At 48.3% G+C, this 23,373-nt stretch overlaps 1 protein-coding gene across 1 annotated transcript; it reads right to left on the bottom strand.

Annotated features, from left to right (window-relative positions):
- Positions 1–3,374: 3,374 nt before the first annotated feature.
- Positions 3,375–11,717, bottom strand: OSR1 (odd-skipped related transcription factor 1). The gene is made up of 3 exons (XM_030037962.1): positions 11,354–11,717; positions 5,168–5,860; positions 3,375–4,608 (listed from the first exon to the last, which is right to left on the bottom strand). The coding sequence occupies exons 2-3, from the start codon at positions 5,812–5,814 to the stop codon at positions 4,473–4,475; spliced, it is 783 nt and encodes a 260-aa protein (XP_029893822.1). The 5' UTR covers positions 5,815–5,860; positions 11,354–11,717; the 3' UTR covers positions 3,375–4,472.
- Between the last annotated feature and the right edge of the window lie 11,656 nt (positions 11,718–23,373).

Below are 23,373 nucleotides of genomic sequence, written 5' to 3'. Positions count from 1 at the left end.
AACCCAATGATTTGTGGTCCCCTTTTCAGAGGCACATGTAATCCACAGCTGAAAAGTAACTATTTGCTGTTCCAGTGCACATTCTGAGAGAGGCTTTTGCTCTATTTCATCAACATACACTGAAGACCCCATCTGACAAGATTTCTTCCTGCATCCAACAAAAAAACAGGCTGAGTAGGCTGTGCAGAATCAGGCTCTTGCGGAGTAGTAACAGTTTATGGGCAGAAAAAGAATGACTGGAATGCTAAGGGGGGAAAAAAGAGAGCGAGAGATGTGCCAAGACATCTTTACATTTTCTCCAGTAACTGGAAATGGTTAAAAAAAAAAATTAAAAAAGACAAAAAAAATCTGTGTTTCCCTTGTAAATCTTGCAAGAAGAGACAACTAGTGTCAGGTGCCCTGGTTTTTATTCTTGCAAACTCCCATTCAGTGATGTTTTTATGATGAAAATGCAAAATTTAAAGCAACTGTGAAAACAGAATCAGCTCTCGATTGGCAGACAGAGGCCTAAGCAAGTTTTATTCACTGCGTGAATGTCAGATTAAAACACAAGCAAAGAGAGAAAAGAAAAAGAAAGAAAGGGGAGGTAATTAATCTTTTAAATTATTTGTGATCCTGATTCAAAAGGCACATTTCCCGTCTAATTCCTTTCATTTATTTTGCGGGTTAGTACAACTTATCTCTTCTGACTGTCATGATTTCATCTCTTCTTTGCTTTCCTTGGAATCACTGAACTGATACTGCCTAGCAAAATTCAAAACACTGGAGGGAACAGGCAAACTGTTCACCAGTGCAGCTGAGAGCGTGACCAGAGAGATAGCCTTTGTTTGCACAAGGTCGAAAGCGGCCTTCTGGGAAGAGGAAATACACACACGTATATGTGTTGTACAAATGACATTAAAAGGCCGTGTGTGCATCCTGTGCTCAGTATGCCCACGTAGTTTTAATACATCTGTAATTCTGATTATGTCAATTCTGGGGATTTTTGGTTTAAATTGCACATAAAAATACATGTCCAAGGAAATTCTTGGCAGGAAGATCACGAGGCTTCAGCCTTACAAATGAAACGCTTCTCATGCCCAGCTGGGAGGAGTGGTTTCTCCACCTTCGCGACCCCGCAGTTATAATGGTTCCCAGGAACCAGTAACTGACACGGTTTCTTACCTCGCCACGGGTGTTTCAGTATCCCGGTGTTAAGGAGGTGGTGGAGCGACCGTGGGAAAGGCTCAGTGGAATGACCCTCCCTGCATCCCTTCCTCCCTCCCTTCGGACCCAACTCGGATTTCTGCCGCGTAGTCACGACCCCTGAAAAACGACTGGCTGCAAGCGACAGAGCCCTTCACTTTCTCCCTCTGCGACAGGACTCCGGGAGCATCCCTGCTCCTTTACTCTGTGCCACGAACGACACAAGAGCGACGGGGGAAGTTCATCAGGGATTATCTCTCTGAATCTCCCTTTAGAAGAAATGCGGGGGGGGGGGGGGGGGGGGGGGGGGGCGGGGGCAATGACCCACCCAGCCCTTAGGCTGACAGTTAACGCCGTGTCAGTGCTCGGGGCTGCAGGTCCCTCCTCGGAGAGGCGCGGGGTGCGGTGCCCCAGTCCGGGCAGCGGGGCACGCCGGCGGCAGCCGGGGACGGCCCGACGCGCGGGCGGGGGAGGGTGGCGTTTTCCAAGGAGAGCTCCGCAGGCAGCGACCCGCGCCGGGCGAGGCGGCCGCTCCCGCTGGGCTTGCGCAAGGCGATGCAGCTAAACCCCAGCGGAGGAGCGGGGGGGGGGGGGGGGGGGGGGTGGGGGGGGTGGGGGGAGGGACACCTTCAGAGGCAGCGCGAATTGCCCCCGAGAGACGCTGCCGAGAAAACGCAGCCCGATCCGGCTCGGCAACGCGAGGCCGGGGCAGCAAAGGGATTCTCCGTTCTCCTGCCGGGCTCCGCGCAAAAAGCTGCCCGGCGGAGCACCGCGCAGAGCTCCGCGCTCATCCCGCCGTGGCGGCTACACGCTGTGGAAGCGCGGAGGGGGCCAGCCCTGGCGTCCTGCAGGGCTTGGGGGATTTCACCCCCGCGCTCCTTGCTTGTACCGAGCGGTGGGTTTTCAGATGCCTTTTTAAGACAAACCCAAAAGCCTTTACGCGGTGTGGAAAGCGAGTGGCGGGTGGGAAGCAAAGCAAAAGCAAGCCGGCTTCAAGCTCTGCCCGTTCTCCCAGCCTCCGGAGCTGGATGCACAGCGAGGCGTCACCTCGGCACCCTGCGCTTCCCGAGGGCCTTCCCACGCTGAAGGTGGACTCTGCCGCCCGTCCAGCAAGTGCCTTTCCATTCGTTACCATGAGCTCGGATCGGTGTCCAGTAAAAAAAAAAGGGGGAGAGAGGTTTCCCCCACCACCACCCCTTACATTAAATAAGTTACAACTGCAACTTTTTCCCTGTCCTTGATGGGATTCCTTGACCAAATAAAGAAATATTTTCTAAGGAAAGGAACCGCTTCGGACCGAGCGGCTTGCGGCGTCAGAGCATCCCCGCTCCGGCAGCGCAAGAGCCGCCGGGGCAGGGCCGGTGTTACCGCGGACGTAATTTCATGTTACCTCCTGCTAATTTGCAGAAGGCTTTTCTTATAGCGGGGGGGGGGGGGGGGGGGGGGGAGGACACTGGCTTGTGACGGGGGGAAGAGGGTTTAAGGTTTGCCGAGGGGACGAAGAAGGACGGCAAGAGGCCCTTCAAAGGCTCAGGCGGATCCCCCAGCTCTGAGCTCGCTCTCCCCCGTCTCGATCCAGAGCGGTTTCGCAGTGGAGTAAACATCTCTGATCTAAGACAGCTGCCGGGAATCAAAGGCCGCCCCAATCAGCGCTGAACCGGCCGAAGATGAGACTGAAAAATGCCCGCTCCTGACAGGCGAAGGGAAGGGTGTGCGAAGGCGGCCCTCCCCGCAGCGCCTTCGGGCTGTGAAAGCAGCAACAGTTCGCCCATTATTCATCTGATTTGTTTTATAACACTTCTGACACCTAATCTTATCAGCTAATACCCAAGATTTAGTTACCCAAGACGATTTTTTTTTTCCACACTAGCAGCAAAATTATTCGACTCCCTGCAGATCTGTTTACTTTTGTCAGCCTTAAAAAAAAAAAAAAAAGAAAAAAGAAAGAAAGAAAAAGAAAAAAAAAGAAAGAGAAAGGAAAAAGGGGGGGGGGGGGGAGAAAATTATGAGGGGGAGAGCTTATGCGTGAAGGAAAGATCCAGTCTTTCCAAGGCTGGTAGAAACAAGCACTGAGGAAATACCGAGTTAACTCAAAAAAAAAAAAAAAAAAAAGTTCTGAATATTGACAGAGAGGGTTTGCTAGGGAAGAGACCAGAAACCAAATGAACACATATGTAGTCCATGCAGACTTGCCTGTAAAATAACGATTTATTTTAATACTTAAAAAACACACACAATCCAGTGATAAATGTCAATTACCAATAATCAGCATAAAGTGCCAAACAGCCATACAACTTTTTTTTTTTTTAATAAACAAAACTTATTGGAATGTCTCTTAATTTGAATACACTGTTCAGAAAGCCAGCATTTAAAAAAATATGCTCTCAGGTTGAGATTTGTTCTCTCTCATCAGGACGCACGAAGACTTTAAAGTACCACTAAAACCACGTTGTGCATACCATCAGTTTGACATATTGCCATCTTTCTTTCCTTCGGGTTTTTTAAAATAAGTCCACAAGTTACAAATCTCCTCACAGCACACTAGACCACAAGGCAAAAAAAAGGTCTCCATGTCCCATGAACACTGATTTGTCCTGAACACCGGGGACCCGCAGGTCTAAGATCTGGATGCGTTTTCTAGCGCATGATAGGACTCCCCACTTGAGAGATATAGGTCATTTCCAAACATTAATTTTCTTCTCCTTTTAGGAAAACAAACTAGCAAATGAGATTTGCAAGTTGCCCTTCTCCTTGTCCTAATGGTGCTGTGATGAGAAACCACCATTTCAGTTCTTAATCGTCTTCCAGAATTCTCTGTATCTCCTGAAGTGTAAAAATAAGAAGCTTTATACAGTCAAAAAAAAGTATAAAATAAGAGGTTGGGGTTTCTTTTTTTTTTTAAAGTAATACTTTTGGAAGCTACAGTTTGGGGGTTTTTTTGTTGGGATTTGGGGGGGGGGGTGCTTGTGGGTTTTTGTTTGGTTTTAAAGAGATTCCTGTCCAACACGTGAGCACCACCTTTTGGCATAAAGTTTATCAAAGCCACACAAGTCAGCTAGCACTCTCTGCATCATTCATGTATATTTTAAATGCAAAATAATCTTTTCACCCACGACTTAGGAAGTTAGTTGCTTGGGTAGGGGGAGGTGGGGTGTGGATTTTGCTCTTTTTAAAGTACAAACAAAAACAAAACACAAAGTTCAGTGCTCCCATCCTGAAAGTTTTGTTTCTGCTCTGGTTTTGGTGTAAAGTCTGAAGGGGAGGAAAAGTTCATAGAAGTTGGAGATTCAGCACTTAAGTTTGGCAGGTTTCAGTTCCTTTACTTGCGTGTGCAGTGTCTTGTGGACAGCTAGCGTTCTGGACTGGCAAAATCCTTTCCCGCATTCTTGACACTTAAAAGGCTTTTCTTTAGAATGGATATATCTAGGGAAAGAAAAAGAATTGAGATGTCAGAAATAACTGGCCTAAACTCAGCAGTGAGCTACCTGACGGAGAACACGCTAGAGCTTTTTACACCTACTGCTGAGACCGAGTGCTGGAGTGCGGCACTCGGGCGATCGTCCGTGTGTATGTTTGTAAGAAGAGAGGTGGGTGTCGGAGGCTTACAAGGGTGCCTTTCTTAGGGATAAAGAGCTCCTCTCTAACTTTGGCGTCATCAGGCTGCGTGTCTTCGTGACACTTCTGAATGATCACAAAAGCAGAAAACACAAGACAATGCAAACGGGGCATGAAAACATGTGTGGAAGCTAAGAAGGAGGCCGTGCAAGTCATTTTTGCAGAGTGCGTGAGTACAACAGGCCTCTCTTCCAAAGTGAGTTATCTGGGCTCCTCCACCCACAGTGGGCAGAGGAAAACCTAGAGGGAACACTGCCAGCTGGCCAGGGACATGACTTTTCTTACAAGCACCTTCATGAATGTAGGAGAGTAACTGGGGGAGTACAGATACACAAAGAAAAAAGGACAGGAGAAGAAGAGTTGTTACCTGTGATCCCTCAGGTGGTCCTGTCTTCTGAAGGCCTTGTGGCAAATGTCACATGTGTAGGGTCGTTCATCGGTGTGGGTTCTTTCATGGATCAAAAGGTTGTAGGACTTGGTGAAGTGCCTGCCACAGAATTTACACACGAACTCCTTCTTGGTTTTGGACGGTAACCTTCCCCGCGTGGGTTTCTTCTCTGGAGAGAGTTTAGTCACCTCAAGCAAAGACCCCAGCCCTGGGGGTGAGCCCTGGCTGTCTGCCTGTCCCAGTTTAGAGTGGTCCTCTTGTGTGGCGGCCACTGCTAAGTTGGCAAAGTCGAAGCGTGGTTTGGCTTTGAGGGTCACATTGGTGGCCTCTTGCTTGGGTTGGATGACGTGTGGGAAGAGCGGGAAGGTCGGCAGCTGGAACCGTGCATCCACCAGGCTTGACACGCTGGGCACTTTGGAGAAGGAGGAGCGGGGCAGATGCATGGCAGGGTACCCCAAAGTCCACTGGTGCAGGTGTACGGCGTGCAGGGCACTGAACCCGTAGAGGTTGGAGAGGTGGTCAGAGGGCACGGCGGGCAGCCCGTTGAACGCTTGCAGGAAGGAGTAGTTGGTGAGCTGGAGGGAAGGATGGATAGGCACTGGGGCCGGCAGGGTCTTACTTCCCATGGTGGCCGCTCAGGAGGAGGATCTTGGGAACAGGGGAGGAAAAGATCTGGAAAATAAAGGTGGAGGGGGGAAGAGGGAGAGGTGGATTTATACGAAGATAAAAGCAGAGGTAATTTCTCACCTCACCCCTTATTAACACCCTTCTCCAAAGCCACAGAAGGAGGCTGCCTTGGACTTGGAGAGGCCTGACCAGCTCTTGGCTGCAAGTCTATCCCCACAGGTCTCCAGACTCTCCCTCTCCCCATCCCTCACACACAAATGTTGTACCCCATCCACAGTCATTCACCTCCCGACAGCATCCCTGTGCTAGGTAGACCTCCGATAATCCTCTGCAGAGGGACAGCACAGAGATGCCATTTTGCCCCACAAAGCTCAGGCTTCTCCCACGTAATTTAAAATCACTTCCTGGGCACCCTCAGCCTTTAGAAAATAGTGGGATACTGCCCACTATGTCTGTCCACAAAAACTGCCTCTAGCCCTGACCCTTGAGGTGATGCGGGGAGGGGGTGCAGCGAGCCCGCTGCCCCTGGGTTGCTCAGCTCCCTGCGGTTTGGCATCAGCCAAGCTTCTGCCTCTGGGGTGGTGGAGGCAGTTGCGTGCTCAGAACTGCATGTCCTGCCTCATTCAAACAAAGAAAATCCTCGAAAATTTTTTGGGGGAAAATACCAGCCAAGAGCCCTCCCTCTTACGTACTGCAAAAATAAATGGGAAAATGCTGAGTTCGGGTGACAAGTCTGAAGTGCCATTTGCTCTCCCCAGGGGGAAGTGCCTGGCTTCAAGCCCACATCCTAATCTAGGCAATCGCTTAATTAGAACCCTTCAAAAGGCAAAAAGGCAAGGGCTGGAGGGACCCTTCCCATGGGGACACCCAGCCCACCAGCTGCAGGGCCGCAGGGCGGCAGCCCTTCCCTGGGATGGGTGCCACCACTTTGCTCTGTGTTTCAGGGTCCCGCCAAGCCCCCAGCCTCTCCTCTGGGCCAGATCCCTACCCATTCCACCCCACAAGGCAGAGGGAAAAATGCTACCAGGCAGCAGCATGAAGGCATATCTGGCCGTGCCTGCAAATTCAGCCCCGGCGGCTGTCAACCATTTGGCAGGAGATGCCTCCTGAGGGTTGGTGGTGGGGAGGGGTGGTTAGTAGCTTCCCCTCTTTGTGGGTGCAAGAAAGCACCCACGGCTTTTAGAGGCATCGCATCCCTGCAGCCCAGAGAGTCTCCTTCTTACTCTGCAGCCTATAGCTGATGCTCTCTTTCCCCCCAGCGAACTCCAGGAGTTGCCCTCAGTAGGGCTGTTTTCCAGCAGGATCCCCATAGGGTCCCTGTAGAGTCCCCACAGGATGCTCATAGGATCCCCACAGGTTTGCTGCTGGGTTCCCACCGGATCCACATAGGGTTCCCATAAGATCCCCTCTAGGGTTCCTGCTGAGTCGCTGTAGGATCCCCACGAGATCCCCACAGGGTCCCGGCAGAATCCTCACGGTGCTCAGCCCGGAGGGTCAGTTCATGCCCACCTGAAGAGTAAAGCCCCTTTGGGGAAAAGGAAGCAGCAAAGTGCTGCAGAGCAGTAATTGTCCCTCGGGGCTGGAGGGCTGGGGGGGTGGAAACTGGTGGCGGAAGAGGTCTAAAGACCAGGGAAACAAATCTGATTTATTTGTGGGCTGTTGCCTGGACCAAGGAGCTGCGGCTGGGAGGGTGTGAGAGGGAGAAGCTTATTCCGAGCAGCTCTATACGCCGGGTCCACCTTTCACACTGCTTTACATAAATCAGCAGCAGGAAGAGAGACCCAAACCTTGGAGGAATTCCATCGCAATGACCCAGAATAAGAGATTGTGACATTCTGCCTTTCTTAATTGGATACATTTTGGGTAGTGGCTGATTGAAAAATGCACACATTACATTCTCATCCCTCTCCTTTTTTTTTTCTTTTTTTTTTTTTTTAACTGTTTATGGCCGATGAGCCAAGCAGACTGTTCTGTTGTTCAGCTGGGGAAATGCTTTTTATTTTGTTAGTGCTGCCCATACGCTAGGCGTGTCCACTTCGCAGCACAAATGCCTCAATCGATGACCCCGAGAACAAAGTGCATGGAAAACACTCTTGTCCGGGTACCTGAAATGTCTTTTTCTGTCTGTCACAACGGCTCCGTGTCTATTTTCCTGTCTAGGTAGCCCTAGATCTCTCAAGCATGAAACATGCTATTGCAAACTGAGTTAATTTCTGGGCTTATCCCTCTTTCTTTCTTCGTATCCTTAGAAATCATTTCATATGGAATACATAAGCAAAAATCTACTATGTCAATTTGGGTAAATTCTCGCTCGATAACATTTTTAAAATTCTCTTTCGATTTCCCAAACGAAGAAGGGGGCAGAAAACAAGGAGTAATACAGTCGGGTCATAATAGCATCCATTGCGCCCTCGGTTTTTTGCTAGAGCAGTTCTATTATTTTTCAAAAAAAAAAAAAGAAAAAGAAAAGAAAAAGAAAGAAAGCAAGGGAAAAAGGAAAAGAGAAAAAAAAAAGAGGAGAAAAAAAAGAAGAAGAAAAGAGGAGGTGGGAGCAGAGTGTTCACGTTACTACAAGTTTCTTGGCAGTTTTCCAGAAATGTAAGCTACACTTTTGCTCTGTGCGACCGGGATAGTCAAAAATATAGATGAAGAGCAGAGTATTTCATAAAGAAGTCCCCTCTCTCCGGGACATCAAAGAGAACGTGTTTCACAGCGCAGTAACTCCCCGCTCTCCCGCTTGCCCGCAGAGAGATCAATGTTTCTTTGATTTCGGTGTCACCTCCACCTTTAATTCTGTTTCATGTAAACAGATCGTTATCGGGGCTTCTTTTCTATTTTTATTTTTTTAAAGAAGAAGACCCCGCGAGTTCTCTGCTTGAATTCCCCCATCACAATAAAACTGTGCGGGGTTTTCTTTTTTAACACAAACTACCTCGGTGAGTAATTAAGAACAAACCACTTGTGTTCTGACTGAAACAAAAACCACTCATGCCAAGATAAATTTACCCTGCAAAATAGGATCATAAACTTGAAAGACTACATCTGTCTCCAGCTTTCTTACCCTTTGTCCTGTTTGAAGATACGGTAATGCTATTGTCCAGTTGCCATTGTTTTAAGACCACTGTAATCTTAACCTTCCAGATTAAATTCTACCTCCCCTATACGCCAAAAAAAGAAAAAGAAAAATCCACCCGGCTTTTTGCTGGTAGCATAGCAAGGGGCGAAATTAAATGGATTTCTAAGTAATCTTGTGGCTAGTCGGTATTTTTCCTTTCTACCTTGAATTATCAATTTCCGATGTGTCCTTTGAAAGGGATATTTGTTACATTAAATACCTGACTCATAAATAATGAGGTTTGCTAATTAGTTCCACATGGAAGAATGGAGGAGGTAAATTACCCTGAGAACGTTGCTTATTTTTACAAACATGATAAAGTAGCGGGCATAAAATGCTGCATTCTTGCGATAGCCTCAAACTACAGCAATCAGGTTCATCTGTCAAAAAAAGTCCCCCTGTTTTGCCTGAATCCTTTAAAGCCTGGCAGCTCCGTCCTTTCGGCTGCATAGCATCGGTGTGCAGCATTTTGCCACCAGGTCGGCTACTTATTTTGTCCCCTTTGAGGGGAACGAGATTTTCCCTTCCTATCAGTTTAAGCGAGGAAATAGAGCTTACAATTTATCTGTGTTTGGGAAACTAACTGGAAAGAGAATAAAATTGCCCTTTCGCTCCGCATTATTCGAGCGTGGTGCTCTTGAGGAATAAAGTGCATTGTTCAGCACAGATTTATTCAAAATATTAATGAAGTGTGCAGAATCTATTAAAGCAGGTTTATTCGGGGCTAATTGAGCGTGAAAGAGTTAATTGCTAACATTAATGAGGACTGGAAGGACTCAGTCAGCATGTGCCTTGGATATCTCCGCTCAATCCTTATAAAATCATCATTCACATTTTATCACGAAATCGGTGTTGACAAGTCTCTCCAGACCACCATTGCGAACGCGGATGAATGCGGCGGATTTTAGTCTCTCAATAATAATAAATAATAATAATAATAACCGGGGTCCCACTGCACCAGCGATCGCTACACTTCCCGGGGCAGCCTTTACCCAAAACAACAACAACAACAGCAAAATCCCCGGGTCCGGATCCTGGTGGGACGGTGGCTACGAGGGCCAGGGGCGGGCGCGCAGCCCACGGCGGCTCGCCGGGCGGGAGGCGGCCGCGGGTGGGTGCCGGCGGGGCGGCCGCAGGGGCCAGGCTCCTCAATTTTCTCCCTGCTGAAGGTTTTAGGTTGGTTCGGAGGGGTTTTTTTTTTGGGGGGGGGGGGGGGGTGTTTAATCCCCTCGGGTGCAGGCAGGCCCCCAGCACAAGATTCATTCTCGCTTTCTCCCTAGAGAAGCGGCCGGTGCCTCCCTCCCCTGCGCACGAATAAATCGTCCTTCCTCTCTCCCGGCGGCAGGGAGGATTCCTTCCCTCTGTACTCCTCGCTTCCCACGGCCACAGCACGCACAGCCACGGGTGGGGGGGAGGACAAAACCTTTGCGGTGGCAGCCCCGCGGGGCACGCAGGGCACCGAGCCGCATGCCCGGGCCCGGCCGGCCGAGGCGGTGCCGTCCCCGGCCGGCCCGCAGCCGGGCTCCCGCCGCGGAGCTGCGCGGCGCGGTGCCACCGCGCCGTGGGGTCCCGAGCCCAGCGCCGTTTTCGGGGTTGGCCCTTTTTCCTCACTTGGCTTCGGACTTACTAAACCGGACCTACTGTGCACCTGTCCGGGACACGGCTCTCGCCCTCCTGCCCCGCTCGCGTTTTGTCGGACGAGTCCCGCAGCGCTACGGTCATCTCCAAACCGCTCGGTTTTTATAGTTTCCCTCCCAAAAGCCAACTATAACAACTATACCCTAATCCTCGGCTTTGCACTGACACTTTATAGGCTCGGCCTCGGGAGAAGCTCAGTCGCTCCCTACGCTGAACTTGTTTCGAACCATTCAGACAAATACAAACATCAGAGTCATTTGTGCTGTGGCCTTGGGAGGAAACAGAGGCAGCTTCTCGGACCCTAAAGCACTAAAAATGGAGTAGGAAAGAAAGAAGGGAAGGAAGAAAGTAAGAAGGAAAGAAAGAACAGAAGAGGAAAGAAGAGAGAGGAGAGAAGCTGAACGTTCAAGCCCATAAAGGACGTCCAGGCTTCTGTTTTGCAGCTCGTATGTGTAATTTTTAGCTCGGGTTAGAAACACAGCTCCTCCGCAAGGGGGGATAAACAACTTTGAAAGGGGAAGACAAATCCTTAAATAGCATCAAAATATCCGAGCCCCATGTGAAGGCTTCCCCCCAGCCCTCCGCCCGCCCCAAGGAGAACAGTCCTCCTCACGTGAACCACTATTTCCCCACTTGGTCTGCACCGTCCAGGGAACGGTGGGAGGGGATGGGGGGGGGAAAGAAAGAAAGGAGGGAGAGAAAAGGAGGTGTTTGGATGAATATCCCCCACCCCCGAGGCTTGGCAAAACAAAAATCAAACAAAATGAGTTGTTCTTTTTATTTACCTAATCCCGATCTGTGCTCCACCGCTGGCAGCAGTTAAAAGATCCTGGGCTAAATTGGAGCTGGCAAAATAAAATAATAGAAAAAAAAAAAAAAAGAAAAAAAAAAAAGAAAAAGAAAAAGGAGAGGTTGGGCTAGGTCAGTGTCTCTGCTGGCCCTGGGGGGCACAGCTCTCTCCCCACCCCACCCCACTGCTCTTCCAGCGGGTACAGGCAGATCCGAGCGAGCAGCGGGGCCAGGTGTCCAGGTGCTCTGGCTGATGGAGACGGAGGTGCTCTCCCTCCTCCTGCTCCCGGCGCCGTCTGCGTGTGCCGGACTGCAAACGCGCCCGGGAGCAGCCGAGCTCACACTGAACCGATCCCTTCCCTCCAGCCTCCTCCTTATTTCAACCCCCCCTCCCAGCTCCCCCCTCAACCTCCCACCAGACTCCGGGCATGCGCACGCGGGGAGAAAGTTTCTGGCTGGGAAGAACCAACTTTTCAACCCGCTTCTCCTGCAGGCGCAGCAGCCCGGGGCTCGCAGCCCGCAAACGTGTGATCTCGGCCCCCCCCCCGCCCCGCTCCCGCAGCCTCCCCCGGGGCATCTCCCCGGGGCCCGCTACGCGTGGCCCCCCGCGGAGGAGCGGCCTTCCCGGGGGGGGGGGTGCTGGGGGGGGGGATCCCCCCGTCCGGCTCCGCGCTGCGCCACGGCGGAGGGCTGCGCGCTCCCCCGGCGGCGCTGCGCGGCCGCGCTGCCTTGCGCCGGTCCGGCCCGCCGCTTCGCGCAGCTCCGCTCCTGGCCGGCCTCGCTGCGCCCCCTCCCCGCCGAGCCGCGGGACGGGACTCACCGGGACCTGCCCAGGGAGGGAGGGGGAGAAAGGCAGAAAGAAAGGGGGAGAAAAAAAAAAAAAAAAAAAAAAAAGGTGGGGGGAGGATGGAGGGAGGGATCTGATCCCTCTGGGAGGATTTTGGGATAGCAAGTTGTTCTCCCTCTTTGAGGAGATCCTCCGAGAGGATCCCGGGAGCCGCTTACCTGCGAGGGGTCCACCCCCGGTTAGAGCCGCTTCCTCCCCCCGGCCCAGCATCCCTCCTGGCCCCCACTTTCCGCCCCAGCGCCCCTGACCTCGGTGCCTTCCTCCTGTCCCTCCTCCCGCGGCCCGGGACGGTGTCTCACCGCAGCCCGGGAGGGGTTCCGCGGCGTGCGAAGTCCCGCGGATCCCCCGCGGACCGGGAGCCGCAGAGCCCTGCTTAGGTCTGGGGGGAGTCAGACTACCCGGGCGAGAAGCAGGCAAAGCAAAACAACCCTCGAAAGAAAAAGGTTAAATGTGCTTTATAATTAATCCTGAGGCCATAATCTCCTTGCTTATTTGTTTTTCTATTCATCCATCCATTCACACTCCTTTAGATCCGTGAAGGGGGAAAAATTGCTTGGGTGTATTACATTGTCCCGAGGAACCAGGGTAACATAATACGCTAGCGAAGACAGATCCGTCAGGATAACATGGTACCGTGCTCAGGGACACGCATGTGGTTTTTTATTGTTCATGTCATTGCCGTTGTTACACTGATTTTTGCCCATCTCCGAAGGAAAAACAAACAAACAAATACAAAAAAAAAAAATCAACAAAACGCAACCAGAGATCACTACATTATCATCCTGCAGAATAAGTGTTGATGAACACGACAGTAGCGTGGCAAAGTAAGCCCTAGCCCTGCCATTTCATGCCCCAAACATCTCTATTTCTGGGGAGAGTCTGGGGTCCAATACTGCTCACTGCTCTGGGCAGGCGAAGAGATTTTCGTTCCCTCCTTTTGTAAACGAGTGGCATTTTTATGAGGCAGAAGCGAAGCAAAGACGTTCCCTCATCCCGGCTTCTTCAGTTCTCTCTTATTTCGTGCTGTTATTTTCTTTCTCTCTCTCTTTCTTTCTTATTACTACCCCCCCTCCCAAAAAAAAAAAAAATCTTAAACCGAAAACCTAGCACTTTTATTCCTGTTCTGGGGGTCGAAATGTCGAGAGTGCGATCCTGTGCCCGATGCAGTAAGTTGATGGCTTCGAATAAGTTTGCATTTTCAAAAATAGTTTTCAAGTCCTGTTGTCACAACACGAATGTAAGATCCCCAAGTGTCCCCAAACCAAGAAACAGACCGGAGATATGCTCTTCTAATTGCAGATTTCTCTTTTCCCAGAGGAATAATGTTGGTATAGCTGGGGGTGGGTGCGTGCATTAGTAAAACAAAAATCGCAATTCTCTTTAGAGAAGTAGCAGATTAGTTGAGATGGTAAACACAACAGCAATGATACCTGCACGTGCTGCCTTTAAGGGAACAACAACAAAAAAAAATTCACTTCCAGTTACAGAATCCATCATTCCGAAATAAATACTTAAACATCGAAATAAAAGGCAGTAGAAGATCTCAGTGGCTAGGGGGGAGGGAGACACAGAAAATTATTCCCACGCGAAAATAGTTTTTAATCAAAGCGGGTCGTTGGGATATTATTCTATCGCAGAGTATTACTGGAAGCTGTAGCTGAAAGCTGCCTGGATAACGTATAGTCTGATATTTACGTATTTGTTAAAAAATAGAAATATTTGGACTTGTCAACCCACTGGCGATTGACCTGAAGTTTCAGGTTAACTGTCTTGTTAAGTGCATTTGGTTTAAATATCTGGTGTTTAAGTTATGAAGGGTATGCTGTTCCAAAACCTTTATTCTCGGATGGATTTTTATGATGTCCCTTGCTAATTTGCATTATGTCAACTTGTAACGGTGGGGAACCTAATACCGGGAACGGGATACAAAACCACTATTAGCACTGACACGCAGGGAATACGCTGCGCTTTTCCACAGCGAAGATCTGCTGTCGATTAGGAATGTTACAACTTCAAGAGACTCGTAAAAAGTGAAGGCATCTGCTCCCAAAGCCAGCCACGTTTGTAGGATTTAGACGTGACAGCGAAACCCAATTCGTTTCAAGAGAAATCCGTGGGGTGACTGGAGAGACCGGAGCCCCGATCCCTCTTTCCCACCTGTACCCGCTTCCCAAAACCATCCCCGCCCCCATCCTGCCCCACGTATCTGCAAGGTGAAGCCCCCCCCGCCCCCGTCCCGGGCTGTGCCCCCCTTTTTTCGGGGAACAGCATCCCGGACAGCAGCAGCCGGCCACCCCACCGGGGCTGCCTCCCAGCTCCGCTCCCGCAGCGCCGGGGCCGGCGCCGAGCGCTGCCGCCTCGCCACGCCGCTGCCGGGGCCGGGGCCGGGACCGGGGCCGGTGCCGGAGCTCCGTGCCCCACCTGCGGAGCAGACTTAGGGGGCACGGGGAGCGCACCTGAGGGCATTTCTCCTTCCCTCCCGGAGGGAGCCCGCTGCGCTTGTCGCCTCGTCTCCAACGAGTTCTGGGTTCGAGGGCTAATCCTGCGCAGCGCAGGTACTGGGGATCGCTCCTCCTCTGGTTTAAGCTCCTGTGGATGCCGGGCATCCCTGGATGCACCGACACGTGTGCTGGGAGAGGGCTGCGCAGCCTGGCTGATGTTCCTTCTCCCTCCCTCAGCTGGGGCACCCGGCTTCACCTTCGGGACCCACTTAACCTTTGCAAGAATAACGATTCCCGGCCCCATCCCGTAGCCATGTGCGGGATAAAACTCCCTTTTGCTTCCGTGGGACTTTCTCCCCACCGGGGAACGCCGCTTGTCCCTTGAAAAATCTTTTACTGAGGAGAAACAACCGTGCCACTTGCGAAGCATCAGCCGCAGGCGCCTCGCTGGGCTTGCGAGGAGGAGCGGGTCCGGCGGGGCAGGGTGGGGATATTTGTTTGCTCGGCGGGTTTCAAGGGCTGCATCGCCGCCCGGAGTCCAGCAAACATCTCGCCCCCCGCAACGCGGCAGTGGGGGGGGGGGGGGGGAGAGCTGGTCAAAGCTGCCTCCGGTCGGCAGCCCTGCAGTTCCCAAACCTCCCGGGGGAAGGGAGCGGGGAGCAGGGCAGAGCAGCCGGCTGTGCTCTGCGGCGTTTCCAAAAGCCTCTCCGCGCCCGGAGCCTCCTCGCTGGGAGGGACGGAGCCAGCCCCGGCGGCAGACACGCAGGGAAGAGCAGGCACAAGTGCACGGCAGCGTCCCCCCCTCGCCCTCATGCCTCCCCGGGCAAGGTGTCCCTCGAGACAGGCCCCCTGGTTACCAGTGGCACCTGGGGGCTATATTCATATATATATAGTTGGTTAGGGGTTTTTGTTGTTGGGTTTTTTTTTTTAATTTTTTAAATATTTTTTTTTTTCCCTGCCTTCCTTTGCTTTGCCTGGTTTTTCCTCTTCCTGCGGTGTTGGTGTTGACCGCGGTGAAGGATTAGAGTGTGCGGGCTCTGACCGCCCCCCCTCGGGATGAACCGGACTCGGATGGAAACGGGAGAGCCAGAAAGGGCCAGGGAGGGAAACGAGCCCGTCGGGGCTGAGCCCGAAGCGCGCTGGAGCGCGGACGGGGAGCGCGGGGGGCGGCGGCAGCGCGGGCGCTCCCACACCCCCTTTCCGAAACTGGTCCCCTCCTCTCTCCCGGCCCCCAGTTCGCTCCTCAGGTCCCATGTAGCCTTATTATTTTAATAGCTGCTAATGACAAGACACGGAAGAATAGCGGGAAAAAAAACGCGGGTGGAAACTGCTCCCGCCGTGCGGGTAAATGGTCTTCTGATAGCAACGCCCGCCCCCATCCCCCAAAACCCAAATCGGCACAGAGACGGATAGAACATTGTTCTGCCAACTTTTTTTTTTTTTTTTTTTTTAAATAAAAAAAGAAATAACTTCTACTTCTAGGACTCCCTGAAAATAAAAGCCAAACTCTGGAGCATCTCCATTTTGTTAGTAAGGGGGAAATCGTTTGCTTGATTTTTAGCGCGGTGCTGAGATGTGACCCGCCGCCTTAATATATCGCTGCCCTTCGCTAACGAGCTACTGCAGAGGGGGAGCGATCCGCCGGCGCGGAAGCACAGCCCCCCTGTGCCTACGCAAGGAGTTAGGGCATGGCATGGCCCCGTGCCCCTTCCACGGCGTGGGCTGGTCACCCAGCAGGGACAGACCTCTGCCAGCAACTTCTGCCGACTGGGAAAGAAAATCCAGAGCACGGAACAGAGCGATAGGGGATTTGTCTTCTTCAACAATCACAATGGATTTTGCAAGCAGCTAATTAAGTGCAAGATCTCCCCCCCCCCCCCCCGCACCCCCCCCCCCTTGTTTGCAAAGTGGTGTGAAGTCGGTTGTGTAAATGATTCCACTTTAACTTCCAGCCCCTTTAGATCACTAATAATGCCGTGGTGCTGCTGCTCACACTGCTGCAGTGAGAGTCAGCATTTCCATTATAATTTCCTATTTTCAGGAGTTTTTACAGTGGTCATAAAAATTCAATCCAGGCTCAAACTTGGCATCCCAGGGCTCCTCCCAGGAGTCATTTCTTTTTGTTGTATTTGAAAGAGGAAACCATTTATCTGTTTTTACATTACAAGAGAGCAACAAAAGGAAGCGAAAGCAGGGTTTGGAGAACATTTTTGTATTTTACATTGCTTGCTTTTCCTCAGCTTCACCGTATCTGCCGTAGATGTTAAAGGAGTACAGTACACAATAATTAATAACACGTGAAAACCCATCAGGTTACAGAGAAGCCAGAGTCCACAATCAGAACAGGTCATATAAAATACCCTTTATCATTCTAAAACCCTTTGCTTTTTTAAACTGATAATTTGCTAGCAATACATCCAAAATGTAATTTGATGCTGGGGGTCACTTTGATTTAAAATGAACTGATCATTTTGGAAATCTGAGAAAGTTTATGTATGTGCTCATATTTAAGAAGAATTTCCTAAAAGTACAGATGTTTTCACTGCAGATTTGAGGGGTCTATCCTCCAGCCCCCTTTGTGCAAGTATATGTATAACAGTCGAATAATCTTTGGATTTAGGTGTCCCTAAGTATTCATTTATATGATGGATTGTAATGGCTATATGGTTCCCTTGAAACCATTATATTCTATCAGGTCAAAACCATCTTCTTAAAAAAAGTTCATTTAATACAAGGGTGGCTGGAATGATTTGTGTACATTGCATTCGTTCACATACAATTCCCATATCTGCTGGAAATTGAGTAAGGATTTAATGATCCCACAGGAACTGAAGGTTTTGGTGACATGAGCTCAGAATGGGCCTATGAGACAAAGACCAGTGTGAATTGGGATGCTCAAGTGGAATGCCAGCAAAACCTGGACATCACATCATTTTGCTGTGGATTATGCCTATGCCACATGTTTTACAGAGAAGTCCTTTCTCTACTGCTATAAAATATACATTTCTACTAGCCTGGAAAATTAGTAGGGGTATCCTCCAACACATTCAGCTCAGGTTTGGCTAGGAAAAAGGATCACAAAGAATGATCTCTCACAGATGTGAAAGAATTATTTCTAGGTGGTAGAAAAAAGGTATGTATGGAATTAGAGGTACATATGTATACATATGTATACCTAGAAAAGGAAATTACCTTTGTATGTATATGTAGACATAGAGAGAGATTAAGACAGATGGGCTTACAGTGTGCACAGTAGAATTAGAGGTACAAGTATCTTGATTCAAAGAATGTCAGCCACCTTTATCTTTTGAAATTTTTGAAATAACATTTATTTGATAAGGCTTATATTTACTATAGCTAACGATTGAAGGAGGACTCCATAACTTTCAGGGAATGAAGGCAACATTTGCTTGGTCTGTCAAACACAGGACTGGAATCAGGATTCCACAAGATTTATCTTCCCCTGAAGGATTTCATCACAGTGACATTGGGCTAGTAACCTCCAGTGGATCCAGCACTTCCCAAAAGCAAAGGAAATTCATTCTCTGACCTCACTATACCCGTAACGCAGCCCAGACGTGTTACTCTTCCAATTAAACTGTTGTACCTAATTTAGGAGTGTTGGCTCCCAGATTCTTCAGATAGTGGAAGTAAATCCAAGCCACATTGAGATCCGATTCACATTTCAGAGAAACCTTTCAGTTTTTTGATTGACCATATGCCGGCATATACACAGAGCCAATGGTCCCTATTTTTGGCATCTCAATTAATTGCCTGAAAGTGAGTGGGATGGGTAAAAGTCTTTTCTATTTCTGCATTTTTATCGGCTTTATCTCAGTAGTTAATAAAGTACATATCTGCAGCAGTTGATAGATCATACACCTACATGACAAGAATCTTGTTACAACTGAAAAATGAAACCTTTTTTTTGTGCAAGAAGTGGTTGGAAAAGCTTTTCCTAGTACTTATCACAGCAACACTTCATGACAGCAATTCAGCATCTCCTTTGGGCTTAGCAGGACTGAAGACAGCAATACAAACAGGAGTCCAGGTTTTATATCCTAATTATTTGGGATCTTGTTCTGGCTTTGTTCGCTGCATAGATCCTGGGATAAGTAATGAAACAAGGCTCTAAGTTCAGTCAATTGCCAATACTCGTATCTCCTCACCCTGATAGACTAGGCACTGGAGCCCAAAGGCACATTCAGTCCACGTGCAGTAGCATGAGGGGAGATTTGTCCTGCGTTTGTGCCACAGAACTCCGACCCTCTTCCCAGAGCTGTTTCCATTTCGTTTCCATTCCTTTGACGCACCAACTGCCATGCCTGTTCAGTAGAGAAAGCAGAGTGAAGAGGCGCTGAAGATTGTGAAGACCCTGTGCAGACCCCCTCTGCAGCCTTGGACAGGCTCCTGGGGCAGCTCTGCCGGGTCAGATCTGTTGACTCACGACCTACAGCTCAGAAATACAGGTGGTATTTTAAATATCCTGTGCCTGGGCCTTGGAAAGCCTTCAAGGGAGGTCAGAGCCTGGCTCAGTAGTCAATGGGGGTCAACTTTAAAAACAGGTTTGGGATATTCACTATTCCAGTGAATATTTAGGACTGCCGCTATCTCAGCTCCTGTACAGTGACAGGGGAATCCACCACAGGACTAAAGGCCTGAGGTCACCTTCCCTGCTGCACACAAAGGCGTTGTCGATAGCTGGTGACCCCAGCACCACTTGCCCTTCAGTTGGCTGCAGCTAATTGACCAGCGCTGCTGGCAGACGCAATGGCCAACCCTCCACAGGGGGCAAGGACATTTTTAATTCAATGACAGCAGTCCCCAGTCCTCTAAATCACATCTATGCCCCCTCGCTTCTATAATATGCTGATTGCCAGAGGCCAGTTGATCCCTAGCCGTATACACTGCTAACATGACTGCATGACTTTGAAGCAGTTGTGGGGTTCCAGTTTTCTTCCACAGAAACCTAGATGAGTTTTTACCATTGACTTCAATGACAGGATTATCTAACAACTGCAGTGGTGTGTCACTGCGGATTCAATTTCTTGGCTTGTACTCAGTGGAAAGGTGTTATTTTAACACAAAGTATTATTGTTACTAATACAGAACTAGTATCTGGCTAAAGTACATAGAAATATTGATCTGGCAAGAATGTTATTATTTAGAACAACCCTAAAATGAGGTTTATTGAGGATAACATATAAGAAATCAGAATTTTAGTTGTATAATCACTCACAATGTCTTTCCTGTTTTTAGCAGCTTCTAAATATATACCAGCACTATAGAAAAAATGGCATTCCTTTTGTTTTCCTTTTTTTTTTTGTGTGTTAGCTTTCAAAAAGGATATAAATTCCCACTGAAACTACATGGAAATAAAGCCGAGGGATCAGCTAAAAGTCACAAAAGCAAAGGAAGTTAAGAGTCAAGTTGGAAAGACAATTTGCTATCATACACAGCTATGCTGAAGTGTTAGAGATAAAGGTCATCTAACAGGGGGGGCTTTGTGCCATCAGGTGATCCTAACTACCAAATAAGCTGTAATACCTCGGCCCAAGGGGAAGGTTTAGCACTGACAGAGTTTCAACCCTAACAGAGAACTTCCTGCTATTTGTGGTTTGGGGTCAGACCCTTAAGGTTATTTTGAGATAGGCTTTTGTATGTAAAACTAGGAATAATACAGTCAGGGCATTATTGAACAGACGGGACCATAAAAATCTTTTCCTGAAAGCGCAATTCTGAAGAAAACTCGCCACCTGCTGGCCAGTCCCCTCCCGGGGCTCCGCTCCAACCCCCCTGCGCTCAAGGCAGTTTTTTATCCGTTTGCAGCAGCTGAAATCGTCCCCAGTTCACGGTCTCTCTCCAGTTAAAGCATGGATTTGGGGAGCTTCTCCTTAAAGGAAAATATAATTTTCATCTGGAAATCTCTGTGTGACACTGTTTTGCACTGGCGTTTGAAAATAACGCTCATCAAATATTTCAACATGAATAATAGTCTCTCGAGGCTTAAATGTTTTTGTACGGGTGAGTTTTGTTAAATGCTATTTTAAAATGTATATATCCTCTTTCTTTCCCTTATGATTATAGCAGGAATCTTTGTGGTTTTTTATGTGATATTTGTGTTGCCACAGAGTCTTTTATTTGCTGTTACTGCTTTTATTTACTGTTACCAAACAGTAACTGGAGATTTTGACATCTCATTAGAAATAGTTCTCATTCCTGTAATGGGAAAGGAAACACCTCTCAATGTTAAAGCCCACCATCTTATGACCTACCTTTTTTCATGTAGACACTTTGGTAAGCAACACTAGACTATTTAGTAGAGATAACAGAGATTTTTTTGTCAATTAAGTAAGTCAGGTACATAATGTTGCCTTTTTTTCTTAGTGTCTGCACTACAGTCAGCTAAACTAGACGACAGATCCCATTGATTCCAATCCGCTTTGGGTAGACCATCACACAATAACCCAAAATACAACGTGTACATTCTTCAGAGCTAAAATGTACAATTTCTTGGTGGGGATTGTGAATGCATAAGCCACAGAAAAAAGCTTCACAGCCAGCAGATTCTGCACTCAGCAAGGCAGAAGGCAGTGAAGGCTGCGTTCATCCAGACTCAGTGGCCAAGTGTCCCATGAAAGGAGGCAGCACTCCTGTGTGAGGCCAGGATGTAGCAAGGTATAGGAATTCATCTGTCAATACAGCCAACAAAGCAGTGAAGGCAAGGAAAACATGGATAGTTCTCCAAAATGGAAGACAGCGATAGAGAAACATGAAAGACTATTACAAAACCTTACTTCCAATTTACATTACATTTGAATTTCAGTACAATACTCTACATCACAAAACTGACAAAGGTACTGAAGTTCAAAAAAATTTTGCAGGAATAGTGGAAGAAAAAAAAGGATGTATATATCATAAAATGTAAGCATAACACTGAGAAGTCAAAATGGAAATATTGTCTAGAAGAGCCAAAAGAATTAAAAGAGGTTACTGTGAGTTCTTTTAGAAAATAATGGGAAAGTAATCTAACAAAAAGATGAACCTCAAAATAACAATTTCTGCTCAGTTTGTGGTAATAAGGATGATCAGAGAACACCAGCAGAATAAACAAATGCAATTGAAGCAACTAAGGAGAGGATGTCACCAGTGTAATGGTGAATGTGAGCACTAAAACCATGCTGCTTTACTCAAGAAAGGGCCAAAAGGGGCTATGGATGAAAAGGCCTGGGATTAGGTCAACGGCTTCTACCAAACTCATCTATGGTTTTGTTCAAGTCACTTGATCAATTCTCTTCTCTGGTATATCCATCTGTAAAAGGTAGGTAAAAACACTCAACCTAACTGCCAGGATTATGTAAAGAAAAATATTAGATATCATATTTCACAGAGGGGAAAATAGCTGCTAGCAGCCTGCATTTTCTTTGACTTGGCCTTGTCTCAGCTACTGTTATATTCTGTCCTGGTTTAGTCACAATGCAATTTTTAAGCAATTTGGGGAGCATTTGTCTGGAACTGTCAGTTTGCCAAAATTACTTCCTCAATTGTACATGTTTTCACAAAACCTTGCTCACATAAAGCAGCAGTAAGCTGCTAAACTGCTAGCATCTCTTTTGGGGGCAGATTTAGGGCAGGACCAAAGACATGGATTTCTGACTTCAAGCGTAAATGAATGAGGGAAAGGAGCTGAGGAAAAGCAGACTTCTCATGTCAAACTGAATATAGTAGTCTGTCTTGCGAGCAGGTGGCAGTGGTGCCCAAAGAACAGGGATTGCTGGCACTGCTGGCTGGCTATGATTTTAATGTCCTTCCACATTTGATCAAACAAACTCCAGCAGAGCCCTGAATTCAAGTGTATCAGAATTCAAGTGGATGAGAAGATAGGACACAGAAATCAGTTACTGTGGCGCAAGCTAGGTTGTCCTATGTTGACCAGTTGCTCTGCAGCCATTACTTACATGCATGCTTTAACTTGCTGTATAGAAAAAATTTAACTTTGCTTTCTAACTTTCATGCTTTTACTTGCAGTTTACCCATGTATGTCATGGAGCACAAGGAGAGCAATATGCTGAAGCAGAGCTACAAAACAGCAGAAACAGCAGCTGCTGTAAGCTCATATCCTGGAGGTATCTTCATATCTTCATCCCATCTACATTCAGATGCTAGAGAAAGAAAGCCAAGAATAAACAGTAACATAGGCACTAGGACATTTGTGATTGGTCAAGAAAGCTTTAGATAAATTCTGACAGAATAAGATAGAAGATGTGAGTAAGGGCATCTTGTATCTCATCTGAGTATATCCAGAATTAGGCTAGTGACTATCCCAGATAACTTTCTCTACTCTTTCTGACTAAACAGTCAATTTTAATTGATAAATAAAAATTGATATATAAAACAATTCCTAACTTAACCAGCTGAAGACATTACGTATGTCTTAGAGCTAGGGAGCCTCAATATTGAACTTTACCTCTTCGCTAACAGCTGTTCTCTGGTCAGACATTACGACTTCTGCTGGCTAGTTACTACCCTGTCATCATTACCATCCCCTCCCAAAGAAGAAGGGCAAAGCTGGAATCAGGTAATACTGCTTTTCTCACCTGTGGATAGTTATCCAAGAGAGAGGTCTATGCTTACATTTCTTGGTGTTCTTTGGAAGTTGCAGACGTTGCCTTTTGAATCATGACTCTTAGCATAATCCTTAGGGAAGGAAAATTACTTAAAGGTACAA

This window comes from Aquila chrysaetos, chromosome 15 (assembly GCF_900496995.4).
Source record: "Aquila chrysaetos chrysaetos chromosome 15, bAquChr1.4, whole genome shotgun sequence".
NCBI classification, from domain to species: domain Eukaryota; kingdom Metazoa; phylum Chordata; class Aves; order Accipitriformes; family Accipitridae; genus Aquila; species Aquila chrysaetos.
This window is presented reverse-complemented; position numbering and strand designations above follow the sequence as displayed.